Source organism: Sceloporus occidentalis, unplaced genomic scaffold (genome assembly GCF_023333645.1).
Source record: "Sceloporus occidentalis isolate IW3139 unplaced genomic scaffold, rSceOcc1.0.p SCAF_1, whole genome shotgun sequence".
NCBI classification, from domain to species: Eukaryota; Metazoa; Chordata; class Lepidosauria; order Squamata; family Phrynosomatidae; genus Sceloporus; species Sceloporus occidentalis.
This window is the reverse complement of record NW_028316981.1, coordinates 72,177,876-72,202,569: the sequence shown is the minus strand read 5'-3', so window position 1 is coordinate 72,202,569 and position 24,694 is coordinate 72,177,876. Positions and strand designations below refer to the sequence as shown.

The following is a 24,694-nucleotide window of genomic DNA, read 5'->3' as shown; positions in this document are numbered from 1 at the left end:
CTAATAACCAATCTAATACCGCTGCATAATAATACCATTTTATATTTGGCAATGCCAATCCTCCATTCTTCACCGCATCCTGCATTGTTCTTGCTTTAACCCTTGCTTTCTTTTTTCTCCAAATAAAATTGTTTAAATCTTTTTCCCATTTCACAAACGGTCTATCATTCATTATAATTGGAAGTGTCTGAAATAAAAACATCATTTTTGGCAGTACCATCATCTTAATTGTGGCAATTCTCCCCATCCATGATAAATTCAATTTATCCCATCTTTCTAATTCTTTTTTAATTTCCCCCCATAATTTCTCATAATTGTTTCTAAAAAGATCCGAATTTTTAACTGTTAACACACAGCCCAAATATTTAACCTTTTTCTCAATTTTAAATTTTGTTATTTGTTCCAACCAATTCTTTTCCTCCGTTGTTAAATTCAAGGCCAAAACTTTTGTTTTGTCCACATTAATCCGGTACCCCGACACTCTCCCAAATTTCTTTAAAGTCTTCATTAGCTGTTCACAACTTTCCTTAGGATTAGCAATTGTTAAAACCACGTCATCCGCGAATGCCCTAAGTTTATACTCTTCCCCTTTACATTTAAATCCCTCAATCAATGGATTCTTTCTAATATTCGTTAATAATGGTTCTAGGGCCAAAATGAATAAAAGTGGGGACAAGGGACACCCTTGTCTAACCCCTTTCCTTATCTCACAGGTTTTAGTTTTCTTAGTTTTTCTTAGAATTTTAGTGCATGCAAAAAAAAAAAAAAGATGCACTAAAATTCTAAGAAAAATAACAATACTGTACATTTCAAAAAGGTAGGATGATACCTCAACCTCAGCAAACCTTGCCCTCCGTTTTTAAAAAATGCATTACAGATACAAGACATTGCTATGTCCAGTGACAAAGTCTCGCAAAAGTAACAGGAAAGAACCCACTGACAGGGAATTAGTGAATGGAGAGGCAACAACCAGCAATATCTGGCAAAAATGAAGAAGCTATGCTGCAAATGCTCACTTCTTTAGACCAGTCTGGAATTGCCCAGAGACATGGCTCTGATTTGCCTTACTGAGGATCAGGACACAATTAGTAGGTGGGAGTTTATTTCGAATCAATTAAAAAACTGAAATCTGACTATACTGTGCAGAGCCACGTTTTTCTCCTGGGGGGTTTCTGTGTGTTCAAATTTCCACGAGAACAACAAACAAACAAACAACAAAAACCCAGTAAGTAAGTAAGTTTTCCAGGCTCTCAGTACAACAGGAAAAAAAAGTAACTTGCTGCTGATGTCTTGTCATGTGGAAGTCCAGCTGTCACAGGAGGACCTAGAAATTCTAGCTACCATTGATTTTTGGTAAAATATTTTAAAATTCTTATCTCTCCCCACTCCCTTTCACTAAACTATCCAAATGGTTGCTCTGGAAATGTTTTCTTCCTTGATTCATATGTTTTAAAAAAATGTAATCATATTACTTCTGAACAGACCCAGTTTGCATTTTTATTAAATCAATGATAAGTTACAAAGAAGGAAAAATATAGAATTATATGTACAGCATTTTCAAAGACAAGCCTAAAAGGACTGGGATGGGAGAGGAAGGGAGGGAGGGAAATTCCTCCAGGCAGCAAGGAAGGATGAGCATGTTTTGCCTGCAAGTAACAGAAGAGGAATTAAGAGAGATTTGTACCAGCCAGGGTACAATGCCAAAAACTGGTTCATCTGCAGTAGAATATTTTTTGTTGTTCTATCCCATTTTTTGTGGGATGAAAATATTGAGATGCACCTGTATTGATGTACACCATCTGGGAACCTGACTCATTAGATCAGATGGGCAACTTCAGTGGGTCTGGAAACCAATCCCTAGACCTATCCACCTCTGCTGGTCTGTATCCCTGCTCACTGCCCCATCAAATTTCAGCAGCCAAATAAAAAATGAGGGATGGTAGCAGGCTGCTAAAGATTGGCAGCAGTTAATGAAAACCTTTAAAAAATAATAATAATAATAACTTCCTATTTGTGCAAAGGGGGAATTCTTTTGTCTTTTTTTTATTTTTGGTGGCCAAAAATTGACAACACGGTTGGATGCCAAGTTTTAATGGTGCTGTTTGAGGGGCACTAGGAGCAAACAATAGCCTTCATGCCCTGCTCGGTATCAGATCTACGAAGCTATACTCATTGACCTGTCATCACCCGTGACTATCAGTCATCACCTGTGACATCACAAGTGGCCAGTCTGTTGATGCCATGGGTGCAGAGCCAATGGTCCTCAAAGGTGCTGTAGACTTCAACTCCCATTGATCCTTTATCTCAGTGGTGCAGGCTGGAGCTTTTGGGAGCTGAAGCCCCAAACAGTTGGGAGGATCAAAGCTTCCTCATCTCTTTTCTATTCTATACAGGTATTATTAAACCAAACAAATCCAACAGTTTTGCCTTTTTAAACTTGACTTTTTTCAGGATTTGAAATGTCATTTTTACAAAATATAAACAAAACGGCAGCCTCAAAGCTATGTATAATTGAACAGGATTGCTCAGTTGTGGGTAGCTTCAGCACATCAGTGTTATATTTGCATTCTTCTTAAACAGTAACTTCTAAGATCTGCTCTTATTTTTCCTGGGTAGCTTTGGTATAGTAATCCAGAAGAATGAGCCCAACGTAGCAAGGGCTTTGCATTACCTGATTCCCACAGGCAAGAGAAAGTACAGGATGTGCTACAAAGATGTAATTGAGAGTGGCTAAGATGTGCCTGCTGAAATTTTCGGGACAATGGTTGAACATATAATTCCAAGTGGCTGTAGGCAGCAAGGTGGATCGAGTTCACTAGGAAAAGCCAAGTTCAATATGGTTGCTTTCAAACCAGTACTCCCGATTCATTCAACAGTCATGTTTCTTTACAAAGAAAATTGGCAGTTATAATTTGCTTTACAAAGATAATCTGCAGATAATGCAGTAGTATCTACAAAAACACACATGCCAATTTATATGAGGTGGCAATCAGACCCGTTTCAGTGAAACTCTACCGATTTACATATTAGCTAACTGACTTTGGCTATGTGGTACCTATAATCCTCTGGAATATAATTACTGAATGGAGCAATGTGAATTGGAAGCTTTGCTTAGGATGACAACCTGTCTAGGTCACAAGTGCTAGACAGACAGGTCAGTAACACTGATTGGAAGTCTTTAATATAGCCATCAGCTTCAACCTTAGGTCTCTGGGTGCTATCTCTTCACTCACACAGGCTTCTTCTGACTAAACAAGCACCCTCATGTTAACAATAAACAAGGGCTGAGAAAAGGAAACCTTTTCAGTGAACAAAACGTGGCAGAATTTATTAAATCGCTAACACTGCAATCACTTGTCCACTTTTGAGTGAATCCTTTTCAGGGGATCGGCTGGAGCTTGCTGGTAGCGCTCATGCTTTGTACACAGAAAGTCTCAAGTTCAATTCTCAGCATCTCCAAGTAGGACTGGCAAAGATGTCTACTTAAACCATAGAGAGCTGCTGATCAACCCAGATAATACTGAGCTAGATTAAAGGTGGGCAACTGTTAGGGTTGAGGAACCCAACTGTCAGAGGGGGGAAAACGTAGAAAAATGCAAAGTTGGATAATTTTCTGAACTAAAAATTACTCCAAATGCCTCAAACCCACTACAAAATGTGCAGTTTGCTTCCATGACCTCCTAGAATCCTCCCCACAAAACTCAACCCCCCCCCCAAACCTCCAGCCAGAGAAAAACAGTCAACAACGCAATTGGAAGTGATGCAGCATTTTTGAACTGAAGAACAAATGCAGACCCTGGAAAGGTTGCAGGAGTGAAAAATGGAACACAGCCCCACTTGAGTTGCTAGCTCCTGACATGAAGAAATTAAAACCCACCCATTCAGTCACATCTTGGAGACATTTTGTGACAGTTTCCCCCCAAATTCTCTTCTACAAAAAACAGTTTTGGGAAATGTTAGGAGGCCTAGGGAGCTTCAAAATGGTCTTGTGGGACAGCATTCAGCTCTCTCACACACCATCTGGATGGACTTATGATCTCACTCAGTATTAAAGCAGCTTCCGTGCTCAGGGAAAGTAAGCATCACTGAATGGTGTGGGGCTGGGGAAACGTGCTTAGGACTGGACTGTAAGGGATCAAAACAACATTTGTGAGCACTTATTGGAGACACCACCATGTGAGAATTTTCTGATATTCAAAGGTGCTTTATTGGCAAGACAAGATTTTGCATATCCTGCCAAGGAGAGATTTCCTGAGGTATCTGCCATAAAATAAACACGGTGGTTGATGTCACCCACTTACAAAGGGAGCAGCTGAGACTGGCATCCAGTGCTGAAAGCTCTAATCCAGACTATTTTTGATTAGTCATTGTTCATTTTTATAATGAGGAAAGCCAAATATATGACCACAGTTGCTATGCAAGGCCCTGTCAACTAGACAGAACATTTAGAGAAAGTTTATACCATTCAACACTCTTTTTCCTTTAGTAAGAGGCACAATTCCACAATCTTTTCCCAAGCTGGCACTTCCCCCCAACTGTGTTGAACTATAGCTCCTACAGTCTCTAGAAAGCAGGATGGAGATGATGGGAATTACATTCTGCTGCAGCTGGAGGACAACATCAGGTTTTAGAAGATTGCCATGTTGAGGACCAGGCTGAAAGTTGTGAAAGAATTTTTTTTCATTTCTTTATTTTGCTGTAATGACACATGACTGGACTGAAGCGCTAGGGACAGAGCACCAAAGTCTTTCCTTCTTGGTATATTCCCTTGTATTTAGGTCCCATCTATTTTCTGGTTCTATACAAACCAGAAACCTTTATCATTCTACTGTTGAAAAATGCAGTCCGCGAGACACAGCAGCATATTTTCAACTATCATCACCAGAGATGTAGCAAGTACCACCTGCTGCCATGATCAAGAAAAGACTTTTCTCATGATGTCCAGCTCCTTCAATGTAATACAAAGAATTGTGTGGGAAGGGGGGTTGTCAAATTTTCTAAAGTAACAAGTCTTCCTTAAAAAAAATGTGTTGGGATATCAGCTCTTTTCTGAAGGAGATCTGACAGGTTTGGGGAAGGTAAAGGAAAAATAGAACTCCTGAGCACAGGGCAGACATTGTATAATAGAGGTAATACCATGAGACTCAGATGGTCTTACTCACTGTAGAGATCTCAGCCAGAAGCAAGTAGAACCCATGCAGAACAACTATTTCTCTGGCTGAGTCTTAGTGAGTGTTGCTCTCATCAACTGTCCAGGTTAACTCTCTCATCCCCTCACTTTCCTGTACAACTGGCTTTTCCTTTGCACACACCTTACTCTTTCTCCAAGGAGACCTGCTTTGGGATGGCCTGATGCTGATGCCCTCTAACAAAGCATGTGAGGGTTCCCAAAGGTTTCCCCCTCCCTGGCCCACAGCCCACCTTCCTGTTTCAGTATGGGGAGAACTTCTGTCTCTCAGCCTTCTTGCTGGCATTGGCTGTGGAGATCTTGGTCGTGTAGGTGGCAAGGCTGCCATTGTGCCCCGTGGCTGAGGAAGGGGGCAGCGTCAAGAAGGGGACGGGTTTCAAGCCGATGAAGTTGGATAGGGAGATGGCATAGGGGGCACCAAGCAAGGTTGGGGGAGGTGCGGCCACTGCTGTCAGCGTTGGGGCTGGCGAAGGGGTGAGGGGCTGGGAGAAAGTCATGCCGAGGTCAACGGGGGGCGTCTGGGAGGTAGATTTGGCCGTCTCTAAACTGAAGAACAAGAAGGGAAAAAGAATGAGACCCATGCATGGCACACACATTCACATACACAAATGCTGACAGATATGGACATATACCTTAGTGTATATGGTCCACTGTATACATATACAGGCTCGCATAGCATAGGTGAGACTATGTGCAGTTTGCCTGATATACAGAAGTATGCATATGCAATAGGCACACAGAGACATGTGTTTACATTGGCATGCATAATGGTATGTGCAAAGAATAGGTACACACAAGACTGGAGCAGATGAAGAAGATGCTCAAAATATTTTCTGCATCCACATAATGTCCTCTTCTCCAGTATCATCTCCCCTGGGAACTATGTTTATGTCTTTAAAACCTGTGTTTGGAGCCTCCTTTATGAAATACAGGGTTTTGTCAGTCAGTGTTCAAAGGGCGTAATATCAATGCTCTTATTATAAGGTAATCTTGTAGTGGATCCTGTTTATACAATTATACCATTCAACATCATATTAGCCTTATACCCTTCCTGGCATTCTTGGGTTGCTCACAGACCACTGTGATTTTTTATAGAAATCTGAACTTCAATCACTTGAGATAATGACCACATTATTATTTATCTGTTTTCCTATCCCAAGGGGCAGGGGAACAATTTGCCTTCAGCTTTGCTCAGCTTCTTGAACATGAACACATACAGAAAGTTGAAATAAATTACGGGAGTCATTCAAACAGGAAAATTGATTGTGTAAACAGGAAACTGTATCTTTTAGTAAAAGGCTATGTATTTAGGACCTGTGTTCCCTGGTGGCACTAGCAAAGGAAATGTGAATGATTTTTCCTGATCCAAGTCTTGTAGCATTGCAAATGTCATCACAGAAAGAAATTACAAAATATTTCTATGCTCCACTGAGATGTGGTTATCTCTTTGATAAGGTGGAACAATTCCACCATTCTTCTTGGACAGGTCTGACTGGTGTGTTCTGTGGCTTGGAGCTAGAAAGAAAGTTAAAGAGAAAGTAGTGACAGGTCAGGATAGAGTATGCCCCAAATATGGCAGCTAATGTGCTAAGCATCAGGTTGTCTCATAAGAAATTCAAAGAGTGGCTGTTCACATCTGGGCTAGAGGCAAATGGACATTAGTGGGAAATGCTGATGACAGAGCAATGGGAACACTTCAGGATGCTGTATTTAGTATTCCTGTTTATTAAGCAAAAGACAAAGTATTAAGCAAACTAAACAATTTATCCACCGCAGTGTAAGATGTCACCACTTAACTCCCACACAGGTGTTCACTTAAGAACCCCAGGGTTTGGGTACAGCAGGAAAGATCCACATCAGTATCTTCACAAATCTGTGTTAGTGCTGCATCACTCCCCCACAATTCAACCCCACCTCCACACCAACAGTCATAATGGCCCTTACCAGGCTGTGATCAGGTACTGAGCCAAAGTGATGCTAACTGGGGTGCCTGTGATGGTCACGTGGCGTTCAGAGGAACCCTCAGTCTGGTTCCCAATCTTGATGTGTGCTCCTGACATCTGTCGGATCTCACTTATCTTGCTGCCCTGGCGACCGATGATGCAGCCAATGAGCTAGGAAGCAGAGTGAGAAGGGAGTGGAAAGACACCATAAACTTTGCCACCAGAGCATTAAACTTCACAGAGCAAAGTGTTTGAGAGAAGAGTTATTTATCTGGCATGAGGAATGACTTGGCAAGAAGAAATCAATGAATACCTCAATGCCTGACTTATGGTACACCAAAGTCAGTAGGATAGTGAACCTACTCCATGTCTTAGTCTGATCTTTAAAGGAACTATTCAAGGAGTTGACCATGATCCCAAAACATGTCCTTTAAAGTTCAGGCTAAAACCCAGAGCACATTCTGTCCTGTTGACAATGTAGTTGCTAGTTGTCACTACAGCAATGCAACATTGGATTCTCATCTGGAGCTTGTTGAGGCTCAGCCACTCTGTTCTGCTTTGATCAGACCTCAACTGGACTACTCCCTCCAGTTTTGGGCACCACAATTCAAGAACTATATTGATAGTCTGGAAAGTATCCAGAGAAGGGTGACCAAGATGATCAAAGATCTGGAAACCAAGTGTTATGAGGAATGACTAAGGTTGTTCGGTATGCTTCGTTTGGAGAAGAGAGGACTGAGGTGACATGATAACCATCTTTACATATCTGAAGGGAGGTCATGTAGAAGATGGAGCCAGGTTGTTTTCTGTTGCTCCGAAGACTAGAGTACAAACCCATGGATTAAAATTACAAGAAAAGAGATTCCACCTAAACCTTAGGAAGAACGTCTTTACTGTAAGAAATGTCTGAAAGTGGGGATGGGCTCTCCTTTAGTGGTCTTCTGTTAGATTCATTTAAATTCAACTTCTGTTAGAATTGATATTTTATAGGAGTGCTGTAACTGTGTATTCCTGCATGGCAGGGATGAACTAGATGACCTTTTGAAGACCAAAGATACCAGACTGGAGTGAGAAAAGACAGCCTTCTGTTCAAGACAAGACTAATAACATGGGATAAATCCTGTTGCAGTTATGTGTGCATTTACTGGTGCTATGTTAGACCCAAGGGTATTTCCTAAACCTGAAATTGTAGCCAGAAGAACAAATGTGGGGGGATTGAGACATATCTTTATGTGTCTTCAGATGTAGGGCTTTTCATGCAAGCAGTTCAAAGTAACTATTTAAGCTAATTCATCTCTTTCTTCTTAACAGATTTTCTGTGTTGAAAGGCAGAAGTATGAGTGGAAGAAATCATTCTCTAAAGCCAGCAAAAAATTCAGCAGAGGCAGGGCAGTTACAAGGTAAACACCGCATCTGAAACCTCTTTTGAGTCTTGTACTTCAGGGTTTCTACCGTACTGCAGCAGACACTGACCTTTATTTTAAAAAATAGTTTCCCAATGCTTTTCGCTTAAACAAAATCCTCAGAAATTACTACTTTTTTGATTTTCAGAGGGACAGAGAGCAGAAATAAAGGTCAACAATGCCTTCTGCCCACTCATTTCCTGCCTTCTAAGACTTTTCAGCAGCATCTGCTGTTGTGCAATGGGTCCAGCAGCATGGGCTGACATCTGCAGCACAGGCCCTGGCACACTGGTTGTGTGGGTGAACACAAGAAACTCTGGTGCATTCCTCTGTTATTTTGACATTCACTCTTTCTGTACCCTTAGCAAGCATAGATGCAGGGGCAGTATAAAGGACACTTCATATGGAAATAGAGAGGGGAGAGGAGACCGAAATGAACCTGTTCCACTGATCTTGCTCCCTACATGAGAATGCACTCAATAATAATAATAATAATAATTATTATTATTATTATTATTATTATTATTATTATTTCTTTCCCATCTCTCCTTAAGACTCCAATTTATCTTTAATTGCATGTCTTCACTAGAGGAGACCCAATGGATTAAAGGAATGTATACATGGATTGATATACCATTCAGCATATGAGTCACAAAGTCTACTCTAGTTAGGACTAGAAATTGGGTTTAGGCCACATGCTACAACTAGTCATCCAGACTGGGGAATCCTGGTAATCCAGGAAAGTAATGTCCCGCAGCTCTGAGCAAGCCAGCCCTAAATGTCTGAGTACAGACACTCAACTCAGAGCCAACATCTTATCATTCACCACTTAATTCAACAGGTCTGCTCTAGTTGGGACTTTGTTGTTGTTAACTGCCCTCAAGTTGATCTCGACTCATGGTGACCCTGTGTATGAGACGTCTCCAAGACTCTCTGTCCTCCACTGCTCTGCTTAGTTCCTCCAAAGTCATACCCATGACCTCCCTAATAGAGTCCATCCATCTAGCATGTGGACTTCCTCTCTTTCTGCTTCCCTCCACCTTTCCCAGCACTGTTGTTTTTTCCAGTGAGTCATGCCTTCTCATGTAGCCAAAGTATGACAGTCGCAGTTTAATTATCTTGGCTTCTATAGAGATTTCAGGCTTGATCTGTTCAAGGATCCATTTGTTTGCCTTCTTTGCTGCCCACAGTATCCTTAGCACTCTTTTCCAGTACCACATCTCAAATGAATTAATTTTCTTCTTACCTGCTTTCTTCACTCTCCAGTTCTCGCATACATACACAGTAATGGAGAATACAATGGCTTATGATTCTAACTTTAGTGTTCAGTTGTATATCTTTACTCTTTAGGCTCTTCTAGTTCTTTCATAGACACCCTCCCCATTCTTAATCTCCTCCTGATTTCTTTTTCCAATAGGTTTGAATCCCTTCTCAGCCATGTAAAACCCAAGGGATGACCCTCAGCAAGTCACACTCTCTCAGCCTCAGAGGATGGCAATGGCAAACCCCCTCTGAACAAATCTTCCCAAGAAAACCCTGTTATTTTTTTCCCCTCATACACAGGGTTGCCATAAGTCAAGGTTGACTCAGGGACAGCTGACAACAAAAACAACAACAAAGTTGGACTTAGCATAATTCACTGACAGGCCTTGTCTGTTAGACATTTGTGAACATAAGCAGGGAGACTGCTTGCGGAAGAGCATGGCATCAGTTACAGAATCAGCCTTTCTGATGGTGTGAATCATGCGGAATTGCACTGAAGTGGCTGTACTGACAGTGATGCAAAAGGAAGGCCATCAAATCATAAACAAACTTGGATGGAAGACATAACACGCAGCAAAGCCTGACTTACATCATTGGGTACTAGGAATTCCTGGGAGCTATTCTGAGAGTTTGCATCCAGGCCTGGAGAGGAGAGAGAGAGAATGAGAGAGAGAGCATTACCAGGGTTCTCTAGGATGCTTCCTAGCCTGATAATCCTACCTTCCCCAAGAGAGGAGAGCTAGAAGGCTACAGGAAAAAATGTAATGTGCAGCATCCTAAAGCTCCTTCCTACACACCACTCTTAGAAGGGGGCAGGCATGAGGGGGCTCAGTGAGGACTGGATGGCTTCCCAACTACTGCAAAGCAAGCAGCAGCTCCAAGAAAAAACTTTTGTTTTCTTTCCTTTTGATTTGGTCACATTACACTGGACTAATTTTAGAAAACCCAGTGGAATTCTAGACAGAGGGAACCTATCCCAGCCATCTCTTGCCTGCTCCAGTCCCTCCCAACCAATTTCTGTCTTCCCACAAAATAAGAAGCAATCTTAGTTTCTATCCAGATGATCCAGTTTTAACTGAAATGTGAATTTGCTGCTCTTTATTTCTGAAAGGAACCAAAAACTGGAAAGCACATACTCACAGTGGATGAATGAAAGGAGATGAAGTTCCACATGCTGAGTGGTGGTCCAAAAACTTTTATTTTTTAAAAAGTCTAATGTGTTTCAGCCTACTTAGGTCAACTTTGATAGAGAGAGCAGACTGCAGCTCCAGAAATTTCTGAGAACTGACTAGCCCCTGAAAAGGCCAATTGGTGAAAGGGCCAAAATGCATTGGGGTTCAAGACCAGCAAAAGGGCCCAAGCTTGACTCAGGCTTGCATCCTTCCGAGGTCGCTAAAATGAGTACCCAGACTGTTGGGGGCAAATTAGCTTACTTGCTAATTAGCTTACTTGCTGTTCACCGCTTTGGAATAGCGGTATATAAATAAAACAAATTATTATTATTATTATTATTATTATTATTATTATTATTATTATTATTGCTAAAATAATTTCTGCTTTATAACCAATATAGAAGTTTGGGACAAGTAAATTAAGAACTGCTAATTAGCTTTCGTAATCTTTTTGCTCAAATAAACTGATCTTTTTTTGCCCAAATAAACTGATCTATTTTTGCCACCCATCTATGTTGTTTTTTTGAAAAAGCCTCACAATCTCATATAGAACTATGGCAAAATGAAGTTCACAATGGGCAACCTCAGCAAGCTAAAACTATATATACCTTCCTATTTAAAGCCCTTATTTTAAAAAAAACTGTTTCCAATCCCAGTGTGTAAAATAATTTCCATTCAGTTTGCAATATTCCTATTGCCTTCAAAATTTCTGTTCATTAGCACATTTTGTTCTATCCTTTTTGAATCCAGATAATTTTTTCTTATCACACTATGGGGCAAAACAGACGGCTGTAAAAAAAGCAGCTTAACACCATCCCTTTGAGTGCTGGATTGGGGCCGCAGCAACCACATGCTGATGCCCCAATCTGGCAGTTCCTTTTTGTGCCAGAAAAAAGGCACCCCTTTCGCCACCACTGTGGCTCTTCTCTGCTCCCGCAGTGTGCGGTGTTGAATCGCTGCACCACAGGAGCGTTCCCATCCTGCCCGCCATCTGGTTAGGCGTGTGGCGTAACTCCAGCTTGGGGGCAGAGTCAGGGCATGTGGCATGCAGTCACCACCACCCCATGCCACCCCAAGCCAGCTCTTACTGCCAGTCTGCTTTCACCCTAATTTTTTTGACTGGCTTATCTACTCAGTAATTTCTGCATTTAATTTTCCTCTTGCCTCACTATCTGTGATCCCATCCTCAACCTACCTGTCTGTCTGTCTGTCTGTCTATGAAAGGAGTGAAAAAACTCTTGTATTCAGAACCTTTTATTATGTTTGTAATCAAGCATTCAGGGATTTTCACAAACAGTTACAGCCACTCCTTTTGTCTTTGTGGATCCACATACCAGCCATTGTACTTCCAAGCTAATATGGTAAATTTACAACATTGGGTTTCTTAATGTTAGAGCAGAACACTTTCCTGGTTGTTCCATTCTAAAATGGAAATACTGCTTTATGGGGTTATCTTTCAGTGGTAGAGCCCATTCCACTCCCTTCTTCCCTATTCTCTCCCCTGACATCAGTACCTCAGCATTGCTATTTAATTTATCTCTTTGAAGGCCCTGCATTCCCCGTTCCAGGAATGACTATTGCTTTATTGCCCTTCAATAGGGCTCTGAGTGCCTCAGTGCTGTACAAAGGCATCTGGGGCACCTATTTACTGATCCTTTGTGTCAGACACTATAGATCCACAGCTGCAGATAGCTCCGGGAGCTTAAGTGATTTCACAGATCTGGTTACAGAGCAATCAGTGCAGTACTCACCTGCTACTATTGATGGAGTTTGTCCCAAGGAAGGGAATTGGACAGGGTGTCCTGAAAGCTGCTGCAACTTTGTCACCTGCACAAAAGGAAGGCAATAGAGAGAGGTACTTCAGCATCTCTCTGCTCATGTTTACAATTTAAAAAATAGATGAACACCCTATCTGATGGGCCAGCAACAGCTAGGGGAACTTTTTGCACTCCCTAGACTGTAAATGAGGAGAGAAAGCTGCCTAGGAGATCATCTGGCCATACAACAGCACACTTCAGACCCTGTACTCCTAAGAAATTAGTGTCTGTATAGAGTACAGTGCAGAACAAATTAGTCTTAACAGATATAACTGATACCAGAAGCAGAGTTTGAAACAGGTTTTTTTTTTGGACTAAAACTCCCAGAATCCTGCAGTGGTCATGCTGGCAGTGGGATTCAGGAAGCTGTAGTCCAAAAAGTAATCTTTCAAAGATTTGGTTAGAATGTGCGATTAAGCACAAACAAGCATCAATTATAGTTGGGATCCTCAAATGAGGCTTGAGGGCCAGATATATTTCCCCACCACCACCACTAGCTCCTCTATCTGGCTTCCCGGCCTCCATCCCTTTGGTGTCTGGGTTAAGGACAGTTTTACCTCTTTGCTAAAAGTGTCTCAAATTCATCCATAGCAATCTGCTTCATGAGGACGTTTTTTGGAAATATATCTGGACTGCCCCTCCCAAAGGGTGGCTTCCTCCAATCTCTTGTTTTTGAAGCCCTTCAGCCTAGTGGATGCCAATTTGATTACACAGCCTGACTATTCTTGTGAAGAGTCAGATTGTTCCATCCTCCAGATTAGTGGCTGAGGAAACAAGTTACTGCCAAGATTACAGAAGTTGACTTTTTCTGAAGACAGAACATTGCCTGAGCAGTTAAAATTTAGTTGAGCTAAATAAAGTAAGTGAAGATTTCTGGTCTTGTAACCTAAAGTCATGAATTCTGCCACACATTACAGTTTTAGAACTTTATCACACATGGCTTTTAAACTACCATAAAAATTCAATAATAGCACCTTTGGCAGTACCTACTGCACGACGCTGTCTGACTCTTTTTGCTGTCCCTGCCTTCCAACTGTGGTTAGCCTGCAGATTGCCACTGATGGGGGAAACCCATCAATAAGCTTCTGGTTGTGGTGGTATAGTGCTATTCCACAGTTGCGGAAAATTATCCTGTGGCAATTCTGGGATTGTGCAGTCATGTGGTGTGTCTTCTCTTCTGCATCTCCTCTCCCCTTCACTATTCTACAACACCCTTCTTTTGTTTTACTTTCTTTTCTTTTCATGTTTTTGTTAAACCGCATTAGCACAACTCCATAACTGTGTTACACACACACAAACACACATGGCATACTGGGTAGAGCATAGAGCGGGGAGGCGGGGTTAGGGACAAGAACATAAGACAGCAACAGCCCAGTTTTGCTAATGAAGGGACATATGGTAGGGAGTTCTCCCAATCCAGTATATATGTACTTCCCTTCATTAGCATGATCACGACAAGAATGGGGGTTATGTAATAATGTCCTTAATAAAAAGAAGGTAAGAATGAAACACAAACTCAGAACAAGCAAATAAGGCAAGATGAACAATGGGAGATGGAGGTTTGGAGAAGCTAGTTCTGTTTCATATGGAAATACCTGGAAGTGTGCATTCAAGATGTTATATATTTATTTATCAAGACCAACAAAAATCACCACTTACCTCTGCTTGAGATATGCCACTGTATTGTCCTTGCATAGAAAATCCCTATAAATTGGAGGGGGGGAATCACAACAGGTTTTTTCCCAGAATAACAGCTGATAAGTTCATTTATTCTTTTTTCTCTATTTTGATTGTTTGTATGCAAATCTAAAATTCATATACATGTACAGAAGGTAGGAGAGATTTTTATCAGGAAAACACTATAAAAATTCTACAGCAATTTTACCAGTAGTGCCATTTATGTCCAATACATCAAACAAGCAAAATGGCTGTATTTAGAGCAAGCTACCAGTCTTATTTTTCTGTATATACCTTTCACTAAGAGTAAAATAAAAAACATGAAACTTATACCTAAAAATAACTTAGAAAACTCTCATAGTGATGTACAGCATAGAAAAATGATTAGTAAGGAAAAATCCAAATGTAAATATTTAAAGACGAACAAGTGTGTTGTAGTAATTTGAGTGTTGTACTTAAACTGTGAAAGAATAGTGTCCTAAGCACACTGCAGATATAATCCACTTTGAGAGTGGTTTATTTGCCCTGGCTCAGTGCTAGGGAGTCCTGGGAATTGTAGTTTATTGTGGCACCAAAGCTCTCTGACAGAGAAGGCTAAATATCTCACAAAACTGCAGTTCCCAGAATTCCCTAGCATTGGGCCAGGGCAGTTAAAGTGGTCTCGAGCTGGATTATTTCTGCAGTGTGTTCTGGACCCAGGGTTCAAATCCCCGCTTGACCCTGGAAAGCCACAGGGTAACCTTGGGCAAGTCACACACTCTCAACCTTAGAAGGCCATGATAAACCCTCTCTGAACAAATCTTGCCAAGAAAATCCCATGATAGGATCGCCATAAGTAAAAAATGACTCAAAGGCACAGAACAACATAAATTCAGTTCTTTCTCTGTTATCCTCTGAGCAACATGATCCAACATATCAAATAAATACGAACAATAAATTTCTTTAAGAAGTAACCATAGCAAATGATATTTTCTCAATCAAATGCTCTGCTTAACTAATGAAGCAAGCTACTTTTCTTATATTAAAAGTGATAGTCCCATATTTTGTACTTAAATGTGTTATGCACTCTGTTTTATTTAATTCATATTATTTTTCATTTTGAACCCAAATCACAGTAGATTCCATTTGACTGCAACAGAAACTGGTAATTGTTGCTCTTAATTTAACAATCTAAACAGTAAAATAATGGGGCAGCACACTGCAGATTTACAACTAAGATAATCTATATGTTTATACCAATAAATGTTGTGTTTGTACAAGTATTTTGTCAATGTGTCATCTTTATTCATCTTGCTAAGGACATCTATATACAGCTGTGGCTTGATTTTATGCTGTCACTTAGCATTTTCCTGCCTCAACTCACACATCTTTGGCCATTTGGTAAGTAATTTTTAAGTTTCACCAACAGTTAATATTTCTTGCTTGTGTTTGGTTGGCAACATTTACTAAAGCCAACTCCATATGCATGATAACCAATGGACTAGAATTTTGTAAGGATAAATAATTTTATCAAAACAACTGATGGTTTTTTCTCAAGTATATACAAAGCATTAGCGCTGAGTAGCAATATCCCTATAAATTGATTATAAAACGTAGATGTTATATTTGCTTTATAAACATTAGCTGAATCAGTTCTTCTACCAGTTCTAATGAAGAAAAGTTGAACTCTGAGTATCTTGTGATGCTTTCTTGTTATTCTCATTCTGGCATGCTTATTTCCTTCCAAGGGAACTGCCTTAGGAATTTATTGGCACCAAAAATGGGACAAATATGTGAAATAAATAATAAATATCACATTGCAAACTTCAGTGAAATTAATAAACACTTAATATGCATTTTAATTGGTAGGGAATGTTTATTGTTAGTTTTTTTTTAAACTGCTAAGTGTTTGTATTAGTGGTAACACAAAGTCACTTTCCTTGTTCACACCCAATGTCAAGAAAGGTGTGCATATGTTACTTTCTTTCTCAGTAAGAATCTGATACACTCGCACAATCAAACTTGTCTAGAGCATTTAGCATAGCTGCCCCAAGATTGTGGAATGGTCTCCCAGAAGAGATCCGTCTTACCACTTCCCTGGAAACTTTCTGGGGGACAGTTAAGATGGAGCGCTTCCGGCGAGAATACCCACCTGATCTCATATGAAACATAGACCCACTTCCCTGTACAAAATGAGAGCATACCGCCCCACCGTTGCTTGTGAAATCCTGGTTTAATTGCTATGTTAATTGCTATTTTTGCATTTTATGAATCTGTTTGTATTATTTGCATTTAACTGTATGTATTATATTTATATTATGCTGTAATCCCGCTTCGATCCACCCGGGAGAGGCGGGGAAATATAAATAATTTTTTTCTTATTATTAGTCCAAGTCCCTTCTTAAAAATAGAGTTTTCCTAATCTGTATACAGCCAAGAGAAGTATTCTATATACTATTTGTGGTCTTGGAATTTGGGATCCAGATTTGAGTCCTTATTCAGCCAAGAAACCCATGGGATCATCTTGGGGCAGTCACTCTTTCTCTCTGCCTTCCTTGCCTCACAGTCTTGTTGTGAGCAGAACCATATAAGCCGTTGCCTTGAGCTCAGTGGAAGCAAGGCAGATATAAAGGCAATCAGCAGTTTCCTTGCTTCAAAGGTTTTTACTTTCACACTGTGGCCCTGTTTCCACGGGCCAAATAAAACTTCCTCTCCCGGTTCCCAAGGTGATCACTCCAGACCATGGCCCAATCACTGGTTCTAGTGCAAACTGTCCAGATGACATCTGGTCAGTTGAGAACCACACCTGAAGTATATACCCTGTAAAACTTTTTTTAATCATTTTTTGTTCCCTATCTTCCCAAAAGAGCCAGAGCCCTCTATTGTAATGCCAGGTGGCTGTTTACAATGGATCTCACTGTGCCACGTGCTGCTGCCATCACTGGCAGAAGTCACTTGCTCTTAGACCATAGCACGGAATATACACCAGTGGCGGCAGCACTGGGCAGCACAGTGGGACATGCATGAGAACAATCAGGTGGAATCACAGAGGAGTACCCAGGTAACAGAAGGACATCAGGACAGTTTCCAAGCCAGAATACTCTGGGCTGCTCCCAGAGTTTCCTGGCTGTCTGGACGCAGGCTGTGATATCACTGGCCTGCATGACCAGCTTGATTGGCTTAAATACTGAAGGCCCTTTCACATTTTACATAGTCGCACCATTATTATCCCACTTTAACTGCCATGGATCCATTCTGTGGAAACCTGGGACTGGTAGTCTGGTGAGGGAACAGAGTTCCCTGGGTGAGAATTCTAAATCCCAGGATTTCATGGGATATTGTCATGGCAGCGTTATAATTGTGTGTGTGTGTTTTATGTCTTCAAGTTGTTTCTGACTTATGGCAACCCTAAGATGGCAACTTATAGCGATTCTATCATTATTATTATTTATTATTATTAACCTTTATTTATAAAGCACTGTAAATTTACACAGTGCTGTACATACAATCTTTTTAATTGGACGGTTCCCTGCCCTCAGGTTTACAATCTAAAAAGACATGACACAGAAGGAGAAGGGAGTGGTGGTGGGGAAGGGGCCTGTCTAGTAAGATAATACATATAAAATACATAGCAATACGGGAAATGATTCAATAAAACAGACGACAAAAGAACATCAAATAGCAAGTGACAATTATGCAATGCCTGGGAACGCTTCTCTGAACAGGATGGTCTTCAACTCCGTTTTGAAGCTGGTTAAGGAAGTGATGGCTCTTGCTCGCGGGGGAAGAAGGTTCCAGGAGTGAGGGGCAGCAAGTGAAAAGGGGCGAATCCGAGATGGGGCAGAGGAAATCCTGGGCTGGGACAGTAGACCTTGACTACCAGAACGGAGGGCCCTAGTGGGAAGGTGAGGGGAAATAAGGTCTGATAAGTGGGGAGGGGCCAGCCCATGGAGGGCTTTAAACGTTGACAGCAGGAGCTTATACTGAATGTGGAAAGGGAGAGGGAGCCAGTGAAGGGATGCCAACACAGGAGAGATGTGGTCAGAGCGGTGGGTGGATGTGATAATGCGTGCAGCTGAATGCTGGACAGAAATTAAAGGACGGAGGTGAGAGAGAGGAAGCCCAGCCAGAAGGATGTTGCAGTAATCGAGTCGTGAGACCACTAGGGCATGAATCAGGATCTTGGCAGTAGAGGCGGAGAGATATGGTCGGATTTTGGCAATATTGTATAAAAAGAATCTACAAGCCTTGGCTGTGGTCTGGATCTGAGGGATACATGTCAGAGAAGAATCAAAGATAAAACCAAGACTGCGGGCTTGTTGGACTGGTTGAATAGAAATGTTGTCCACAGAGACAGAAAAGGAGTGTTGAAGGGTGGGCTTAGGAGGAAAGACAAGAAGCTCAGTCTTGGACATGTTGAGCTTCAAACACCGATGGCGCATCCACTGTGAGACAGCTGTGAGACATGATGAAACTTGCTGTTCAAGCCTTGGAGAAAGGTCGGGGGTGGAAAGATACAACTGGGTGTCATCGGCATACAGATGGTAGGAAAAACCAAAAGAGCTAATGAGTTTACCTAAGGACAGTGTGTAGCGAGAAAACAGAAGGGGACCCAGAACAGAGCCCTGGGGAACTCCAACAGATAAGGGAACAGGAGATGAAGTCTGACCTCCTGCAACCACTGCAAAAGATCTGCCAGACAAATAAGATCGAAACCAGTTGAGAACAGAGTCTGAGAACCCAAGGTCAGAAAGTATATCCACTAGAAAACAGTGATCAACGGTGTCAAAGGCTGCAGACAGATCAAGAAGGATGAGAACAGAGTAAAGGCCATTAGCCTTGGCCTATAAAAGGTCATTCGAGATCTTAGTGAGAGCTGTCTCTGTGGAATGCCTTGGGCGGAAACCAGACTGAAAGGGATCGAGGATGGAGTTGGATTCAAGAAACTCAAGACAGCGAGAGTAAACAACCCGTTCCAAAACCTTAGAAAGAAAGGGGAGAAGAGAAATTGGATGATAGCTAGACAGAGAGGAGGGGTCAAGAGAAGGTTTTTTCAGAATTGGGGAAATGAGAGCATGTTTGAAGTCCGACGGGAAGGAGCCTGTAGAGAGAGAGCGATTGAAGATATGGAGAAGCGAGGGGAGAAAAGAAGGAGCTATAGAGATTAGAAGACGAGTAGGAATTGGGTCAAGAGAACAAGTTGCAGGTTTGGAAGAGTTCAGAAGTGTAGCGAGTTCATCCAAAGAAGCAGGAGGAAACACAGAAAATTTGTTAGGTGAGGGTGATAGAAAATTATGAGCAGAAGAAGAATCAGGAGGGACTATCTCAGAGCGAATAGTGGTAATCTTAGAGATGAAATAATTAACAAAGTCATTAGGAGAGAATGATGAAGAGACAGGAGGAGAGGGAGGTTTAAGCAAAGAGTTGAAGGTGGAGAACAAACGCTGCGGGCGCCTCTCATTGGCAGAGATCAATGATTTGTAATAATTCTGTTTTGCTATAGACAGGGAGCATGAGAAGAAAGAAAGAACAAACTTGAAATGGATAAAGTCAGCCCACTGTTTGGACTTTCTCCAAAGACGTTCGGCCGCTCTGGAGCAGGACCGGAGAAACTTAATGATGGGAGTAAGCCAGGGCTGAGGCCTAGTCTTAGAGGAAGAAGTGCGTACAGAGACAGGGGCAAAGCGGTCAAGAGTCGAGGAAAGAGTGGAGTTAAATAGAGACATTGCTGAGTCAGCAGAGTCCCCAAGATTTAGGGAAGAGAGAGATGAATCCAGGGTCTGACCAAGATGGTTAGAGTCAACCGATTGAAGATCATGAAAATGGTGTTGAATAGTGTGACGAGGAGGAGGAGTATAGGTAAGAGCAAAGGAGATTAAATGATGGTCAGAAAGTGGAAAGTCAAGTGCCAGGTAGTCAGAAATGGCGCAGTTTGGAGCAAGAACCAGGTCAAGACAGTGACCAAGAGAATGAGTTGAAGAGTTGGAATGTGGTTGGAGGCCAAAAGAAGCCAGGAGAGAGTTAAAGCGAGATGTTGTCGGGTTATTTGAATCATCAACGTGGATATTAAAGTAACCTAGGATCAAAGTGGGGACTGAATCTGAAAGAAAGAATGTCAGCCATGATTCGAAGTCTGAGAGGAACTGGGTGGCAGAACCAGGAGGGCAATAGAAAGCATGAAGGTAAAGAAGGAAAGTTAAGAGTGATCCCCATGACGTCACTCAGATGCCTTCCAGTCTGATTTAGTATTTTGCATGACACATTAAGTTGTCAGAAACAAAATCAATGCCTGTGATTTCCTGAGGATTTATGTGTCTCTTACCTGATTGGCTGAGAGGAGAACTGGTCCCAAGGATAGGCTGGGATGATAAGGAATCGTGGCGCCTTTTGGTGGTGACTGAAAAAAATCAAAGGAGAAGTTTCAATATTTATATAAAACACAACTCAACTGTACACCCAACTGCATCCTAATGCCTATAAGCAGCCCTGACTCCTGTGTGATTCACTGAGTTGTGAAATATGTGTTGACACTGTGCTAGGTGACTGGGAATATTTCAGCAAAGTCCCATCTGTTAGGCTATGATAACCAATGCCTCCCTGTACATTTGCTTTATTTTAAGGTTGAGGTAGGAATCATGTAGCGCTCCAGTTCCCAGTATTCTTCTCCCTACTGGCTAGGGTTGTTGGAAGTTGTAGTTCAGCAATATCTGAAGGGCTGCACAACTCCCACTGTTGTGTTAAGGAGTAGCTCCTTACCTTCGCTTCCATATAATCCCCTGCCTTAAAAAATGAGGCAGAAAGACATAGCAAAAAGACAGACATCTATTTGAGTGTTGGTGTAATAAGGCTAAGTTTGACAAAGATTTCAGCTGGACTACAGATAACATTCATGTGGGATGAAACTATACATCTGGGATAGATTGGCTTTGCAGACAGTTTTACAAAGAGTCAAACTTGGTAGGACAAATAAGCAATCTTCAAGGGATATAGCTCGGTGGCACAGAATGGACAGAAATTCTTAGTTGAGTCCCATGGATCTTCAGGAGGGAAGCAGAAAAGACTCCTACCTGAGACCACAAAAAACTACTGTCAACCAGTCTAAACAATGGTTAGGTTTGATATAAGTCAACTTCCCATTTTCTACACCGAAACAAAAAATTAACAAGGAACAGCCACAGAGGGCTGCAGATCTGATCAAGTGAAAGCAGATACAGTGATTACGTGTCTTTTCCCCTTTTGGCCAGGGAAGTACCTTAATACAAGGCATATTTGGGACAGATTGGAGAGGATGGATGCCAGAGTTAAACACATGCACACTGCTTCTGCTGATGATGTGATCAGAGCATAGTCCCTTACAGCTGCATTTTATTAAAAAGAAAATAAACATGAATATCTCTCTTGTGCCTCATGTACTTCAGCCCCACCCTGACATTGCAAGCCATCGTGTTTGTGGATACAGCTGCAAATTCTGATGGGACAAAATGCAATATGTTGAACAGTTTCAAGGGGGAGGGGAGAAATCTTAACCATTTTAATGAATGCATGCTATTAAGCAAATATTATGAAATATCACATTGAATTTGATGATTATCAGTTAACAGTCAACAAGACAAAATGGATTGACCCTCCTAAGGGTACAATCCCATACATATTTACCTGGAAGTAAGTCCCACTGAGCATGGCAGGATTTATTTCTGAATAGATATGCCAAGGATTGCATTATAAATTTTCTACACTTCTATGAGTCTATATATCTGAAAGCTTTAATGGTGCAAGTAAGAAGACATAATGCCGAAAAGCTGAGAAAGTGAAGCATAAACTGTGTCTGGCGTATAATTTTTAATTGAGAAAATGCCTACCCTATTCCTTTACCTCTCTGCAAAGACTTCCACATGGAAACAGTCAAATTAAAAAAAATGACTTTTTAATAGTTACAAAATTAAAACCAAATTTTAACATTTTAAATCAGATGTTATTTTCTTAAAAATAATCAGTTAGTTATATTGAGAAACTCTTAAAACAAACTATTTTAAAATTACAATACAATTTCTGTATCCTTGGAAATTACATTCCAAAACCACCCCCACCCCCTACATACCTGAAAGCACAGATAATAGGGAACCTTATTCTCCCTGTCATTGTGTTTTTCTTATGAATTTCTGCATTTACTAGCTGCAACTTTTTATTCCCTCTGCATGGTTTCTGTTCCAAGAATTTTTTGACATGGACTGGGGTAAATTTCACATATCTGTATCCAGTGCCTCAGTTTGCCCCACTATATTTTAGATGGCACCATTGAAACTTGGAATAGGATAGGATCTTTACCATGGTGGCTTTCCACTGACCTCTGTTCCCTCGTTACATTTCCAGTTACTAGACTGAAGGTTTCTTTCTCTCCTCCTACCTCTTCTTAGAGTTATAGTACTAAAGTGGTATAGATGTAAATCATTTCAGCACTATGGCTATGAAAAAATTAAACAATTTAGGTACTGGGGGAGAAGCAGGGTGTTGATTTTATGGAGGGGATGGTGGAAACTCGACCCAACACACCTCAAGGGGGAGAAAATATTGGTGGCAAAGAAACATGCAGAATAGGGGTATCACTACAACCAGCACCAAACAAGAGCACAAATACTGGTGTATATTAGGGACAACTGGATCTAGAAGGGGAAACAACTGTTACAAGGTGTGAAATCCTGAGAAAGAATGCTATGACATTTCCCAGAATCACTGGACAATCAGGAGCTCTTAGTATCTATAAATGTACAGACAGCAAAATAGAAATCCTTAATTTTGTTTGTGTTTCCCACCAACTGATATTTATTTATTTCATTTGTATGCTGCCTTTCTCCCAGGAGGGACCCAAGTGGCATATACACAAACATGCCACCTCTGATAATATTTAACCATCATGACAAGCAGCCATACCTAGCCATATCTTCCATGAAGTCATCTAATACCCTTACAAAGCCATTCAATAGGGCAGTTGTCAATACATCTTGTGGAAATTCAGAAATTTAACTATGTGCTGTGTAAAGAAGTGCTTACATTTGACTGTCCTGAATTTCTTGCCATTTTGCTTCTTTGGATGACCTTGGTTACCACTACCATGAGAGGGTGTAATACATCTCCTTATCTATTTTCTGCACCACCATGCATTCCCCTCATCCATCACACAAGTTTAGAAGAAGATGTAGTTCAATCAAATCTAGAGATATCCGCCCACAGAGTACTACTTCTCAGTGATAGCAGGAACGGTAGATTCCTATCCCTGCCTGATAAAGTGGAAAGGAGAAGAACCATACCTCCAGGATAACAGCACAAATCTGTCGCACACACTGGATGATGGCATCTGGAACGCCAGATACAGTCACAGCCCTCTCCGTCGAGTTGGGGAGAAGATCTCCAGCTACTTGTACTTGCGCTCCTGTAGTCTAGAATAAGAATAAGTGAAAAACAAAACCTCAGTCTTTCTGGGCAGTCTGATAAATAGGGAGAACACATTTCTAGTTAGAAATGCTACCTGGTCCAGTTTAGTCACTATAATGACAGCATTTACAAAGCCAATCCGTTTATTCATTTATTCAGAAAATCTTTGTTTCCATACTGAAGTTATAAATTCCTAGCCAGAGGTTAATACACAAATGAAAAAAATTATGAAACCCCAAAGAAACGATGGAGTCTCAAAGATGGAAGATTACAGTACTGTCAGCCCTCCCCATAGGCGGGTTTGCCTTCCGTGGCTTTGAGTTTACACAGAAGGCAAGCCCTGGCAGAAATAATGGGGCGCATACTCATGTCGCGCACCCCATGCATATCCCATACGCTCTTTTCCCCATACGTGTGTGTGTGTCCGGAACAGATCCGCCGCATATGGGGAGGGCAGACTGTAGGTCCTTTTGGCCAGGCTCCTGATATTATAAAAGATCTCACTCTGTTAGTATAGGATCAACAATGAAATCTAGGCAGGAAAATGATCAAGATACCAAAATCCAAATGTTCCAAAAAGTTGTATTCAGGGCCACAGAAGCAAGATATAGATAGGAAAGAAGTAAGAGAGAGAAACAGTTATCACTGAGTTCCTTAGTCTTTACCTCTCGGATCTCCTTTATTTTAGCTCCCGCTTTACCAATGAGTGAGCCACACTGACTAGCTGGGATGACTAGCCTCAATGTGACAGGTGGTTTGGAGACAGTTCCACCATTGATCGCTCCAGTTCCCAAGTCCTAAAATAAAACAGGTTCAGAACTGG

General features: G+C 41.3%; 1 protein-coding gene across 8 annotated transcripts in view; it reads right to left on the bottom strand.

Annotated features, from left to right (window-relative positions):
* Window positions 1–24,694, bottom strand: part of PCBP4 (poly(rC) binding protein 4) — a 104,602-nt gene that overhangs the window by 34,388 nt on the left and 45,520 nt on the right. For 4 of the 8 annotated variants that reach the window (XM_089524786.1, XM_089524805.1, XM_089524795.1 and 1 more), the window contains exons 6-13: window positions 24,537–24,668; window positions 23,748–23,876; window positions 20,765–20,839; window positions 14,446–14,490; window positions 12,721–12,796; window positions 10,387–10,439; window positions 7,133–7,302; window positions 1,489–5,734 (exon numbers count right to left, since the gene is read on the bottom strand). In XM_089524786.1, the coding sequence (XP_089380912.1) occupies window positions 5,431–5,734; window positions 7,133–7,302; window positions 10,387–10,439; window positions 12,721–12,796; window positions 14,446–14,490; window positions 20,765–20,839; window positions 23,748–23,876; window positions 24,537–24,668 (984 nt within the window). In that variant the 3' untranslated portion in view covers window positions 1,489–5,430. Of the gene's footprint in view, window positions 1–1,488; window positions 5,735–5,769; window positions 6,704–7,132; window positions 7,303–10,386; window positions 10,440–12,720; window positions 12,797–14,445; window positions 14,491–20,764; window positions 20,840–23,747; window positions 23,877–24,536; window positions 24,669–24,694 lie in introns of those variants that run through there. The other 4 variants (XR_016281267.1, XM_089524823.1, XM_089524846.1 and 1 more) reach the window with 3 other exon arrangements.